At 28.6% G+C, this 15,345-nt stretch overlaps 2 protein-coding genes across 2 annotated transcripts; both read left to right on the top strand.

The window, feature by feature from the left end:
• The first annotated feature begins 4,354 nt into the window (after window positions 1-4,354).
• LOC130824172 (putative RING-H2 finger protein ATL49) lies at window positions 4,355-6,427 on the top strand. Its single transcript, XM_057689069.1, has one exon. The coding sequence runs from the start codon at window positions 4,678-4,680 to the stop codon at window positions 6,055-6,057; it is 1,380 nt and encodes a 459-aa protein (XP_057545052.1). The 5' UTR covers window positions 4,355-4,677; the 3' UTR covers window positions 6,058-6,427.
• Window positions 6,428-13,711: 7,284 nt separating this feature from the next.
• On the top strand, window positions 13,712-14,817 carry LOC130823387 (GDSL esterase/lipase At4g10955-like). The gene is made up of 2 exons (XM_057688006.1): window positions 13,712-13,752; window positions 13,908-14,817. Exons 1-2 carry the CDS (start codon window positions 13,712-13,714, stop codon window positions 14,815-14,817), a joined length of 951 nt encoding a protein of 316 aa, XP_057543989.1.
• The last annotated feature ends 528 nt before the right edge of the window (window positions 14,818-15,345 follow it).

Below are 15,345 nucleotides of genomic sequence, written 5' to 3'. Positions count from 1 at the left end.
AAGAAATTATACCTTAAGAAAACGAAGCCCTAAACAATTGCATGGGTTTTGAAGAAGAAGAAGAAGAACAACAACAACAACAACAATTTTAGTGGGTTTTGAAGAAGTTGAAGAGAAAGAAGAAGAAGAGGAAGAACAACAAATTTTCAAGGGTTGAAGAAGAGGATTTAAGAAGATGAAGAGAGAAATGAGCAAATGTCGAAGTAAGGCGTGTTTTGAAAACAGATAATATATTTTCGTGGGTTTTGAATGTGCTGTATGAATGAAGGGGGGAGTTTATCAAAAAAAAAATATAGAGTATATGCTGCAGTTCTCATTATATGTTGTGGTTCTTAGAATACAACAACAACAGCAACATATAATGTGTTATATGCTGCAGTTCTCTAAGAACCGCAACATATACCCTATTTTTTTGGCCTAATTTTTCTACTACTTTTATGCTGTGTTTTTGTAAAACCGTAGCATATGTTGCACAACGTATAAGGTTTTTTCCACTAGTGTCAAAAAGAAAATGAGCTATTTATTAAAAAATATAAATATTTGGAAAAAAGAAAATGAATGAATGAATAGAAATTAAAAAAATTATAATATATGAATAAAGTTAAAATTAATACGTCTATTTTTAATATGAAAATAATGCAAAATAAATAAAATATTGGTTGAGACGTAGGAAGTGGAGTCTATGGTCAAGGTTAACACATTTTGGGCATGAAAATTAGTTAAGAGCCATCATATATTGGGTGGTGGTTAATGAGGATGTGTGAAGGAAGTGCGATTACATGTTAGGTTTGAGTATAGTTTTGGTTTAGTTTTATTACTTGAGTTTTGGCCTTAAAGTCGTGGTTAAAAATGAAAAATAAAGCGGTTTAAAAATCATTATGTATTTTGACATGGTACTTGCTTATTACATTGAAGATGAAATGACAAAAAAAAAATTATTGTTTTGATTATGTGTTAAAAAGATTGATGATTCACCAGTTAAGTAATGGTTGAAAAGGTGAAAGAGTAGACGAAGAAGAGGTAAGTCAAAAAATGACGTGAATAAATAGTTAATCTAAATATTTTTTTAATAATTATAATTTCTCTGGCCCTTAGCCTCGTAAAATATAATATAATCATTTGATTTTACTTTAAGTTGACCTCTTCATAAAAATTATTCAAGATCCACCACTGAACAAAGTAATAGATGATCTAAATATTTAAAGTTTATTAGAGAGCCACTGAACATAAGTAATAGATGATCTAAATATTTAAAGTTTATTAGAGAGCCACTGAACATAAGTAATAGATGATCTAAATATTTAAAATTTATTAGAGAGCAACATGAGAATCGATCTAAACAAATAAAAAAAAGATGATTATACGAGAAGATTGCAACAATTCTATTTTGGATTCTTTAATTCTTATCTGCACTAACCCTTTAAATTGTTCTGACATTTGCTTATTTTTTTATGCTCATTTGAATCATCAGGTTGATTTCGAATCAAATGTTTCGGATCTATTTAAAATCAAACTTGTATTCACAATATTTTTACATATTTTAAAATTTATTTTTCAATCAAATTTAATTACAAATCAAATAAATAATAAATCGTCAAATTTGTTTTAAACATCTACTTAAAAAGAACCATACAAAATTTGTGGTACTCAACAAGTACTCAACTAGATCCCTAAAAGCATTCGAAAGTATTTATGTGATTTTTTAGTTGTTAAACAACACTAAAATCTGAAAAGCGTTGTCTTCCATGCTTGATTTGTCAGCATGCAAATAAAAAGCCCATTTATTTATGTGATTGGAGATACGAATAAAAAAACCAAAAAAGAAGACCAACGAATGCAAACAAAGTACAGTTAATGGCTAATATATTTAGCCACAATATGTGGAAGTTGTCAAAAAACAGATCACATTTCCGTTACGTTCAAAACTTGGTGCATTTCTTTCCCTCTAAATCACTCTATTATTGTTTATTGTTTTCCTTTTTCTTTACATGAAACCTAACCCCACATATAAGCATAAGTTAATTAATATTTTATGTTAATTGAAGTAATTAAGCATGGGATTTGATGCCCATATGTTGACCACTTAAAGTCAACCTAACCCCTTGCATTTGGTGAAAAGTGTATATGAAAAGTCATAATAATATTTTCATTTTCATCTAAAAGCGACAATTTATAAATTAAAAAAAATATTCAAAACACTTGGTGGCAAAAATTTCTAATAAAATCTTGGTTAATATGTAAATAAAGGAAACCAATGGAGGCATATGCAAATTGTCATTTAAAATGAATACATTATAAGACATTTTCAAATTGCACGTTTTTATTGTTGTTAAAGTTATACGTTATATTATTAAAAGATTTTTTTAAAATTTAAAAGTAAAAATAAAAAAATAAAAATATTATTTCCTCAATTTAATTAATTGCTTTCTCAGTCAACCTAATTAAATGACTTCCAATTTTTAAAAAGATAGTTTCTTATATATCAATCTAATCAAAGAGCATTTAGGTAGGTGGGAGAAAGCAATAATGAGACAATTAATAGATAAGTTTTTCCAGGCTAAAATAGGAGAAAAATCTAAATGTGGATATTAATAAGATGAGAATATGAGATAGAGCTTTTAAATCATTCAATAAATTTTAAATTCAAGTGACTAGCTCATGGTTGTGAACAAATATATTAAAAAGTCAAAAAAAATAAAAAGCTTTATTCTAATAAATAGTTTTAAGTGATTTTAATTGACAAAATTGTGTTTTTTAAACATTTCTTATCAATAGTTCATCTTTAACAAAAAAAAAATCATTTTTACAATTTATTTAATTTATTATGATAATTAACTTAATTAGGTGATTAATTGTGTCTTCATCTATTTCAATTTGCCTTATTTTATTTTGTGTGGTTCCTATTTTGCTTCATTATCTTAACTTTAGATGTCATTCAGTATTTTGATTAATATCATCCATACATGTTAATTTTTTTTATTCAATACTAAATTTTCACATTTCCGATCCTTTCAAATAGCCTCACTTACACAATGTTGCAAATTTATTGTAGTCCCTCAATTTTATTTTGATTGTTACTTTTGATTCTTGCACAATTTTAAGTTTATAGTTGGAAACAACTAATTTATTTCAAACATATATTTCAATTACAAATTCACAAAAAAAATTTGAGAAAGACAAAGATTAAAATAGGCATCCTTAAATTTTCAACTTTAACTACTTTAACAAAACAAGAGCAAAATTAAATCAAATTCAAATTTGAAATTTTGATTTGCCAAATACTAAATTCATTACAATAAATTTAATTTTTCGCGATATTGGATTTAATCGCATTAAAAAGATGACACTAATTTATATTTTAAGGTTTTTTTTTTAAGTTCCACTATAAAGTGATTTAGTGCCACTTAATTTGGTCTTTAGTGGCATATGTAATTATTACTATAATTTATAGTGGCATTTATGAGAAATATTACTAGTATCTATGTCGCAAAAGGCTTTAGTGAAATTTTTTTTATGCTGCTAAAGAGGCTAATAAATGTCATTAAATCCTCTATATATACTATTAGAAATTTGAAGTAGCGACATTTAATATAAATGTCGCTAAATATATTCCACTAAAAGTAAATTATGTTGTAGTGATTAAGCTAATTTTATATTCTTAAATAAAATCATGATTTCCAAACACAATAAAAAATAATTCAAATGTCAATAACACTCGATATATTCATCAAAATCACAAAAAGCATATAATATATAATGCATCCAGATGAATCTAATAAAATGTCAAGTGACTACATTTTAATTTTTATACAACTATATTCAATTTTTTTTAATTTATATGGAATATTACAAACATAACCGAAAAAATAAAACAGTGGGAATCTGACATAAGATTAAGTAGTAAGGGTATTTGGATGTTGGCTTTTACATTGAATTTTTGATTAGCTTTTCACTTATTGATTGGTAAAACAACAAAAAAAAGTGTTTCGTAAATGACTTTTTAATCAAAATAAAAATTACTTTAATTAGTTTTTTTTTGTTAGCATTTGACTTATTGACTCACTTTTTTTCTAAATAAATAACCTAACAGTCAATACCTAAATTTACAAAATATCTCCATAAACAATTAACTTATTTAACTAGCTTAAAAACCAACAAAAACAACTAATATTTTTAGCTGGTCAAATAAGCAAACTAAAAAAACACTAAACAACCAATTTCCAAACAACCAAAATTTGTCAACCCCACAATGAGTGATTAATGACTGAAATTACACCTTAGCGTACTCAGAGATCTTTTAATGCTGAATTCATTGCTTCCATTCTCTTTCTATTCTTTGGTATGTGTGGATTCAATTTAAAATACTTCACCTCACATTTCACTCAATAATTTTACTTTTATTGCTATTTTGCTAAATTACTACCCTCTTACAGTCTTACATCACCATCTTCCTTCTTTCCCTTCTCACTTCTCAATTCTCCTTTGACTTGCAGCTTCTTACCTTCTTTATAATCAGTCCAAATTTCTCTCCTTTCCATTCTTCCATTTCTTTTTTTTTCCCCATTTTATTAAATAAAAAAAACCCATTTTTCCCATCTTATTACTACCAAAAATGTGTAAATCTCATTTCACATAGCTTAGATCCACTATCAAAATCTCATCCCCAAAATAAAATAAATGGAAAAACCATTTTCTCCTCCTCCTCCATTACAACCACCATATTACTACCTTCCTCCACCATCACAACACCAAAATAATCATCAATCTTCAACCTTAGACAATAAAATTAGCCCAAGTATAATCTTAATCATAATAATCTTAGCAATAATCTTCTTTATTTCTGGGTTACTTCATCTTCTTGTTAGGTTCTTATTAAGACCAAATCATAGAGACCCAGATGAATATTTAGACAATGTAACTGCTCTTCAAGGTCAATTAAGACAACTGTTTCATCTTCATGATTCAGGGGTTGATCAATCTTATATTGATACACTACCCATTTTTCTTTACAAAGCAATTATTGGGGTAAAAGACCCATTTGATTGTGCTGTTTGTTTATGTGAATTTGAGCCTGATGATAAACTTAGACTTTTACCCAAATGTAGTCATGCTTTTCATATGGATTGTATTGACACTTGGCTTCTTTCTCATTCTACTTGCCCATTATGTAGAGCAAGTTTATTGCAAGATTTTGGGACCCACAACAATCATGGGTTTTCTCCTATTGTTTGTGTTCTAGAATCTTCTAGTAATACAGTTGAAAGTTCTAGAGAGTTGGAGAGGTTTGGGGAAGGTAGAGATTCAACTAATTCTGGTAATGATGTTCAAGGGGAATGTGAGTTTGGGTCAAATAGAAGTGATTTTAATAGAAAATCTTGTGAAAATGGTCAAGAAATTGGTAAAAAAGAGGAGAAGATTGTGATTGTGAAATTGGGTAAGTTTAAAAATGTTGAAGGAGGTGAAGGGAGTAGTGAGATTGATAATGGAAGTAATGGAAGTAATGATTTGGGTTCTAGAAGGTGCTATTCAATGGGTTCATTTGCTTATGTTTTAGATGAAACAAGTTCATTACAAGTTCCTATAAGAACACCCATGAAGAAGGAGAGGAATGGTAATAAAGGTAGAATAAAACCAGGGTATAGAGCAGTTATGTCAGAGTATGGGAATGATTCCAGGAGAGATTTTAATGGAATTGAAGCTTTTAGAAGTCTTGAGATTCATGAAAATGGTGGGAAGATTATTGGGAATGAAAGTGGTAAGAAGGAAAGTTTTTCAATTTCTAAGATGTGGTCTAGAGGAGGAGATAAGAACAAGAAAGGGAATGGGAATGGTGGGAATGGGAATGAATTTGAGCATTCTTCAAGGAGGACAATTTCTGAGTTTGAGATTGATGTAAGTGAATTAGGGGTTGATGAAGAAACTCAAAGTAATTATAGTGTTGATTCACTTGCTAATCCAATAACTACATCATCTTCTTCAAGAAGAACTTTGCTTTGGATTATGGGAAGACAAAACAAGATTGTTCATAATAATTCCTCTTTTTCATCAAATATTTAGTCAGAGTTAGAGTCAACACCCAGTATTCTAAGAACGAGGATAGCGAACATATCATATCCGTGTCATCTCCAATGAAAGAACAGAAAGAAATAGGCGCAATCTGTTTATCTCCAAATAATTAGTCTAATCCTTTATTTAAAGGTATTTTTTCCTTCCTCTTATCCTCATTTGAACAAGTTGCTTGGTCTATCTACTCATAAAATAGGAAAAGGAAAACCAAGGAAAGGTGTTTTGTTGTTTGTATAAGAAATTGGAATGAAAAGGGAATGATAATAGAATAGGATACTTAATTTTGTGAATGTGATTTGCAAATATGAATTTAAATTTTTAATTTTGTATTATGTATAAAGATCATATCATTATGTTTCAAGCTTCATTTTTTTTTATTGCAATTTAGCCTTGTTTTTGTCATTTTTATAATTAAGTCATGTTGAATTGGAGAAAAGGAAGTACTTTTGTTCTTTCATGGATTAAAATTTGCATTATGTTCTTTCTTTTAGCAACACGAATTTACTCTCATGCATCATTGAATATGTTATATTTACATCTTTAGTATAAGATTTTTTGTTATATTACGTGTAGCAAATTAAATTAGACGGAAATAGTAAATGCATTATTGTGTTGTCGACTTTTTTTAATTTGTCTAACTATCATTTTAGTTAGAAATGCAAGAAATTTGTGGCAACAAAATTTTCCAATAATTGACACTATGAGGTTTGCATTAGTGTTGCAAAAATGTTAAATGTGAAATAAATTTTAGGTGGTTCAACTATGTTTTGAAGTTGACATTTAAAATATGTTTTGACAAATGACTGTTATTTGATTTTGATTTGATTGCAATCAACTAGCTAGTAACAACTACAAGTAGTAAATTAAGTAGGGCTAAACACCCAACTAACAACTAATAGAGCTAGGGCGTTATTTGGGTAGGGGTACGTCTTGGGTTTAATGATAAAAAATTCTTGTGTGAGACGGTTTCATCGTTAGACGTTCTCTATACATGGATTGAATAGGTCAACAAATACAATTATTAGCATATGAGCTTCTTATTTTAAGGTCGTTTTACTGAGAAACGGTCTCTCACAAAAGTAGCTCAAGATAAAAGTTAGTTCTGTATTAAATGTGAAGAATACGTTATAGTAGATAAAAGTGTATTTATATATGCCAGTGTGATGAATTTACATGAATTATGTTATGTTAGGTGAATATTAAAATTTATGATGTCAATCAAATATATTTAAAGTTTATCATTAAACTTTCGCATAAATTGGATATTCAAATTTATTGCTAATTGTTTTCAAAAGCCCTGCATAGGTAAAAGTCTAGAAGACACACAAAGAGATAAGGATAATAGAATGTCGTATTTTTATTACAATTTGATATTAAGTTCTCCAAAGACTACTAAAATCTCGTAAGCAAGCCTGATTAGAGTTATTTGTTATGGAAAATAACTAAAATTTATGATATTTTACGATTTATTTTTTTCAATTTATGATATATTCTATTTCCTTTTACATGAATAGACAATTTAATTATTAGTGAATCTATTTTGCTTTTAGATATTACTTCACTATTCGAGGAGACAAACAATATCATAAAATAAAGAGAAAATTCTCCAATTGTCAATACCAAATATAACTAATAATAACTACTTTGGAGAATAATTAACGCAATTCCAAGCAATAAAAAGATGTTTTTTCAAACTTAATAGACTAACAAATATTAGGAAGCGAGCTGTAATGGACTTGTTTGTTGTATCTTCAAAAGTGTCTTCTTTGGCATTTCTATTTGTAAAAAGTGTAAACTTAATAATAAGCTAAATAATTCACATTAAGATGTCATAATAAGAAACATAAATCATACTTAGTTAATATAAGGCTCTCTTTATTTTTATATTCCTATAATTCAAATTTAAGTTTATTAATCACAAATGTTTCTCACACCTAGATATAGTATAAGTCTTTCTCTTACGTAACATTAATTAAGTATTTTACTTAAAATAATTGGAGGATGAGATTTAAACTTATGAGTTTTGCCCAACACTTTTATTAGGATGTTAAGAGATCAACTTAAAAGAAAAATTAAGCTAATAATTAAATTGTTTATATAGTTATAAGTACAACACGTCTTATATGAGATCATCTCATTGTGAGACAGGTCCATACAAAAGGCTTATTAATAAAAAATATATAAATAATAATGAAAACTGAATTCCGACTTATATAAGCATTTTTTTTAATAGTTTTGGCCAACCCAAATGAAACCGTCTCATGGTGAAATGACCTCAATAGAGAATTAGTATTATTGTAGTTATTACTCAACTAGCCAACTTTACAAAAATTATACTACTTCATTAACAAATGTAATCTTCTATATAAGGACACATGTCATTTTCTCATGAGTTAGTTCCCGCCTAATAACTAGAGTACTAAATACGCTATTACCTCAAATATCCTTTAATACTAGATTATCTACTATAATAATCCATACATTTAAGGCATTAATTACTGTAACATTATTGACTTTCTCTATCTTATTAAACTAATTCTCACATTTTGTGAAGATCATTGCTGCTTGTGGTGGAAGATTACTTCTATCTTTTTCTAATAAAATTTTCTATTTTTCTTCTATTTTCATATCTAAAAATTGAGTTTTTTTATTCTTAATTATCTCTCTTTATAGATTTTTTTGGTTCAGTTAATTCGAACGAAAGAGAGAAGTAAAACATATAACCAATCTCGATGAATGGGTCATATCTCCTGCATTAGTACATTTTTATCTCTTTTATTTGCTTAAATTTCTTTATTTATTGATTTCTGATATCATATTTTCTTAAGTTTATATATCGTTTAACTTTATTTTCCGTCATAATGTATATTATGGTACACAAATATATATTTTAAATTGCGTACCAATATTAATTTTTTTATCTTATTCATCTCTTTGATATATTTTTGTTGTAATAAATAACCCGTGCTTAGCACGGGCAATCACCTAATTATAGTCTAAAGTAGACCTATGCCACGAGCCAGATGCAATTGAAAATGGATCAGACCAGGTTAAGTCTTTTAAATATAAATACAGGCCTACGTAAGCAAGACCCTTTCAACCCAACCCAACCCATCCCGACTAAGCCCGTTTTAAGAATATTGAACTTAATAAATAAATAAATGGTAATACAACAGCTTTGTTGTCTTTTGCATACAAAGATAAGGTGATTTTGGCCGCTAGGTAATATATTAGCTTTGTACTTTTACATGCAAAGATAAGGTTGATTTTGGTTGCTAAGAATATTGAAGTGTAAAAAACGGTTGTCTTTATAGTCTCTACTATTCACTATTATTGTCTTAATTAGTTTTTTTATATTATTTATTAAATTTATTTTAACTTATATTTTATACTTAATCAATTAGTTGATATATAGTCAAGTGAAATCAATTATTCATCTCATTGTTAATTTTATTAAGACCAACATTTTATAATTTTTAATTTATGTACAATTAGAGATACTTAGAATTGAGAGTACATTGAAAAACTTGCAAAATTAAATGAAATAATAATAATGAATAAGAGGCATATGACATAACATGAACTTGAATGAGACCGTCTTAAATGAGAATCGATGAAGTTATACGTGTCTAGGAGCTTTGCTAATAAACCATTAAAAAAATTGTTGTCTTCGGACTCTAAAGACGATAGAGTGTTGGGAAAAATTAAAGTGTTCATTCGGCTTATCAAGTTGATTTCAAGTCAAGTGTTTTAAGTTATATAAATTGAATTTTGTTTGCATGTTGGTTTTTTCATAATTGTGAATCCCCTTTTAAACTTTAATTCAATTATAAAATCCGACAAATATGGCAAAATTAGATTTATTTTAAACACATGAAAAACTTACCTCCTCATCACAAATGTTCCTCTCTAGCAGATGGTAGGGAAAGTCCAGCTATAAGTATAAACCAAGGCAGTTTGAAATTTATGGACTGGGCCCCTGTTTGCGTTGCCTTATTAACTACTAGTCACTAGAGTATGTTAAAAGTTCAAACTAATTCAAATACAAATTCTGAAAACATTATTATTGTGCTAGTGTATTATACATCTACAGTCACAATCTAATCACATTACTTTAAAATTATTACTTATAATATTAAAATTACTAAATATAACCTTAACTAGATTCTTAAATTGATCACTTATATCCTTAAAATGATCAGCAAGCCTTATATGAGATCGTCTCACTGTGAGACGGAACCATACAAGTAGCCCATTAAATGATTTAAAAATAAAAAATTAAGCAAATTAATACTCCCTCCGATCTTATGATATAGTCCCATTTCCTTATTTGGCAAAACCTTTGAATTAGTCCCATTTTTATTTTTGGCAATCCTTTTTTACTTAAATATCCTTAGTTCACACAAGTAATTACGAATATACCCCCATATACCTTACTTACCCAACTACCCTTCACTACTTATCCTTCACTACTTACCCTTTACTATTTACCCTTTTTAATGGACCCCACACAACCCTTAATATCCGTGCCCAAGCAAATGGGACTATATCATAAGATCGGAGGGAGTATATAACTAAATATGACATATTTACCCATCTCACAATAAAACAGTCTTAAAGAAAAATTTATCTAAAATAATTACTTACAATCTTAAAATAATCAATTATAATATTTAAATGATTATATAAACTCGTTTTGTAGTGAAACCGTATCTTACCACATTGACTTTAAATAATAGATTTACTCCTATATAGTGACGGAAGCCCAACGCATTAGAACATTCAAAATTCAAGTTATTGTCCATTCAAACACTGAAACAATACACCATTAAAAAAAATTATTTTTGAGCCCTCGGTAAATCACCCTCTAATAAGAAACTTATATTTTCAATATGAGATGTACTATTAAATCATCTCATACTACAATTTGCGTTCATCAGCTCGTCTTGTATGACACATAACGCCTCACCATGAAACAGGTTTATTAACTAACTCATTTCTTTGATTGATCACTTTAAAATAATAAATGATTACTTTAAAATTAATAAGTGATCACTTTAAATATATGTACTAGCATAATAGAAATGATATTACCATGAGACCGTCACATTTAAAAAATTTTAATTAATTTATATTAACGTATCTTTTTTATTTTTTAGTTCATGAAATTAATGTCAACTAATTTTTAGAAACTACCACAGTTAGATGTTCCATTCTAAGACTTTTATCCTTACGTTTATATTGGAAACTCATGTTTTATCTACATTTGTTTTTAGGAATTCTGAGCCACAGCTCTTTACCCATGCGCTCTAAAACCCCAAGATGATGTGTAGTTATTTACTAGTTGGTTTTCTATAATCTCCACAGGAAGTAAATGAGTGGTACTATTTGTTTAGCTAATGTTCTTAATCAAACATAATTAATTTATTTATTATTACACTGCTATACAATGAAGTAATTAATTCAATGGACCAACACCAGGGGAAGGGGACTATACTTTGTAACAAAGACATAAACGAATATTCTTATGAAAGACCATCTCTCATTCAGACGACTCAAAATAAATTAAAAAATCCATCATCATCATCATCATTTTGCTCAGTATATCCCGCTTATAAAAAACTATGATCGGGGTCTAAACAGAGATTAAGAAAGACGGCAACTCATACACATAAAAAAAATACAACCAAAAAATCTCTCGACTCGAGAAAGATCTAGAGATATCAAAATAAAAAGTCTATATCATTATACTTAGTAATAATTTATTATTTAATCTACATCTCATAATGCTATGAAAATGTGTAACATAAATGCTTCATGAGTCATGGTATTTTACTATTGTCCAGCTATCAGACTGTTGCAATCAATAAGCCCAACTATCTGATCGAGTCTTCAAATATTGAATATAAAAATTTTAAAATTTAATATTCATTTTTGGTGTAAATTTAATAAATGATTTTAATGTGCCATGTAACATCTTGTACTGGTTCTATGAACTTGGCCCTCTAACTGATTTTGAGTTTTCCCATCTCTTCTTCCTAAAATTTATTGGGGCAGCACGTCTTGTATAAGACTGTCTCATAATGAATTTCCATACAAATAGTCTATTTAATGTTTCTTTTTAGAAAAAAATTATGTAAATTAATTTTTTTCATTTTAAAAAAAACTAAATATCGGGTCTTTAATCTATAAGTTAAACATAGTCAAATGAGATGTTGTTTCTTAGTTCAATAATTATTAATATCAAATTTTTATAATTTTTTATTATAAATAAATAAAGATATTAAGGATTGAAGTGTGCATTAGATTGTGTAAAAAAATCTTACATTGTAAGTATTTTGGAACAGATAAAATATATCGAAGGAACATTAATAATACACGACACTATATTTGGATATAAGATTTTAAAAGAAAACAGAAGTGAGCTCGGGGGAGGAAGGATAAAGAAAATTAATGTGTTTTCTTTCTAAATCTTTTTAATATCGAAAGATTTTTAAAATGTGAAACAGTGCTTCATATTAATTTTCTCCACTCCATTTTTGTTCCTTTCTCTATTGGTATCCAAATAAAGGAGATATAATCTCTCAAATTTTCTCCCTTTTTTCGATTTGTTTCCTCCTATTAAAACATAGTGTTGCAGTGCTTTGTAAGTTTGTTAGTCAATGATATCACCAAATGCAATTAGAGGGAAAATTTATCATGAAAAGTTAGACATATAAACTTTTTTGGGCAGGTCTTTCTACGGTCCTTCTTTGTAATAACCTGGATTGGAGGTATCTCTTACAAAAATTAGCAAATTTAAGGAGTGATCATTTCATATTGAGATCAATAGTCTACTTGATCCAATTATAATTTTTTATAATACACGATTAACAATTGATACATTTAAGGTTAAAATTGATTTCTTTATAAATTATAGTTGATCATTTAATTGATCACTTTATATAATTGATCAATTTAAAATTTTAATTTATCACTTTAACATCGAAATTGAAAATTGATCCATTTAAGGTTATAAACTTGTAAATAGAAATTAATCATTTTAATGTCAAAATTGATCATTTTAGGTTAAAATTGAAATTTTTTTATTTTAATTGATCTATTTAAGATTTACTTTAAATTGAAATTGAATAGATCTGTTTAATGTCAGAATCGATACTTTTAAAGTCAAAATTAAATTATTATTCTTTAAGTTTTGAATTTTGGGTCATTTTTATTTTTTAATTTTTGACATTTAGGCTGGTCCATGTAAATGGTCTCAATTTAAGACAATTTAATACCGTCGTTCGCTAAGTTTTAGCGATCTTTTATTAGCAATTCTCACTATACCGTTAGCAGAATCATAAAACTCCTTCGTTGATGTTGGTCCTTTTAGGTTGTGATGATGACTAAACTTAAATATAAACAAGTGTATTTTAGAGATTGTTGCAGGTCGATATCAGGTCCGAAGTAGGATTATTAATAGTACCTAAAACTTGATCTATGGACTTTGTCTGTGTCTAAGATATCCCAGAAAGTTAGATAGAAAGATCGTTGTAGGATGTTAAAGTGTAGACAGGAGGTCTACTGTTCCTAAGTTAATAGTCTGACGATACTTTTTGATGAGTGGAGACAATGCATTGTTTTCAAGATTCAAGTCTGGAAAATGCGGCGTCAACGGAAAAATTCTGAAGAAAGTATTTTCTGGTTTTTCTTAGTTGACGTATGGGTAAGATTAATTTGTTGCATAATGATTAAGCCCACCAAGTGATTATTTGACGAATTGTCACCATGTAACATGCAACTGATGATATGATATCAAAACATATACTCATTTCCATAATAAATTCGAGTGGTTGCAGGAGTATATCAGAACATAAAAGATCTGTAGCAGCAAGTTTGGTTAAAGGAGTATATGTTACAGAAATAGATCGACAAAAGAAGAGAAGTGGACACAACAAGCTTGCTCCAAAATGGTGGGAATTCTTTCACTATCAACCCGTTAAAACTCTTGAAGACAAATTTGACTCCTCAATTTTTGGAATCATATTCCAATACAAACCTCCTCAAACCAATTACTCTGCCATCAAAGATGTCGCGCAAGCACCTAAATATGTGATTGCATTTCGTGGCACACTCCTAAAAAAGAAAACTGCAATTCGCGACTGTTATTTGGATGCCAAGATTGTCCTTAAAGGTTTGGACACTAGCTCTCGATATGAAATGGCATTCCATGCCTTAGAGGAAATACTACTAACGGAAGACCCCAAAAATATTTGGTTAGCCGGGCATTCCTTAGGTGCAGCTATCGCATTACATACAGGAAAAAACATGGCTAAACATGGTTATTGTTTAGAAACTTATCTTTTCAACCCTCCATACGCGTCTCCTTCTGTCGAAAAAATCCATAATCGACATTTGAGGAATGGGGCGCGTTTGGCTGTTGGAATTGTGAAAACGGGTCTTTCAATCGCTTTAACTAGAAAAAATAAACGTTCGGAAAATGATGGGAATGACCCGTTTACTACACTAAGAAGTTGGATTCCGTGGTTGTTTGTGAACCCGGAAGATCCAATTTGTCGCGACTATAGTGGGTATTTTGAGGATCGGGGAAAAAGTATGAACAATTTAAAAAATTCGGTGTTGAATATGGTGGTGGATGCATTAGGAAGGGATGGTGAGGCACATCTAATTCCCTCGGCTATTGTTATTAAGAATATGAAGAACACAATAGTTAAGGAAAATGGTCTTATTGCTGTTAAAATAATCTAGAAAAATCTAGGATTTTAATTAAATATAAAAATATCTAAACTAAAGAATTAAAAAATAAAAATATCTAAGATAATATAATGGAAGATCCTAAAAAAGTAATTAAAAAAATAAAAATATCTAAGATATTTTAGTAAACTTGCACTATAAATACCTATTGATGTAATCAATTTTTTGTGCAATGAAGAACAATATTCATTCTACATATTCACTCATCTTCCTCTCCAAATAAATCCATTCACTATTTTACCATCTAAATTTTTCCTACATTTGGTATCAAGAGCTAATTAAAACCAAGACCTCCAAACAACCTAAACACATTAACCAACATACTCCACAATAAAATAAACCTCTAACCACAAAATAAAAAATGACCTCAACCACTAATTACCCCCAAGTTAATTGGGTTCCCACATTTAAGGGAGAAAAATATGAACAATGGGCTATGCAAATGAGGTCAATATTTATCTCCCAAGATTTATGGGAATTAGTACAAGAAGGTTACGAGCAACCATCCAAAGATGACACTAA

The sequence above is a fragment of the Amaranthus tricolor genome, chromosome 9 (assembly GCF_026212465.1).
Source record: "Amaranthus tricolor cultivar Red isolate AtriRed21 chromosome 9, ASM2621246v1, whole genome shotgun sequence".
NCBI classification, from domain to species: domain Eukaryota; kingdom Viridiplantae; phylum Streptophyta; class Magnoliopsida; order Caryophyllales; family Amaranthaceae; genus Amaranthus; species Amaranthus tricolor.
This window is presented reverse-complemented; position numbering and strand designations above follow the sequence as displayed.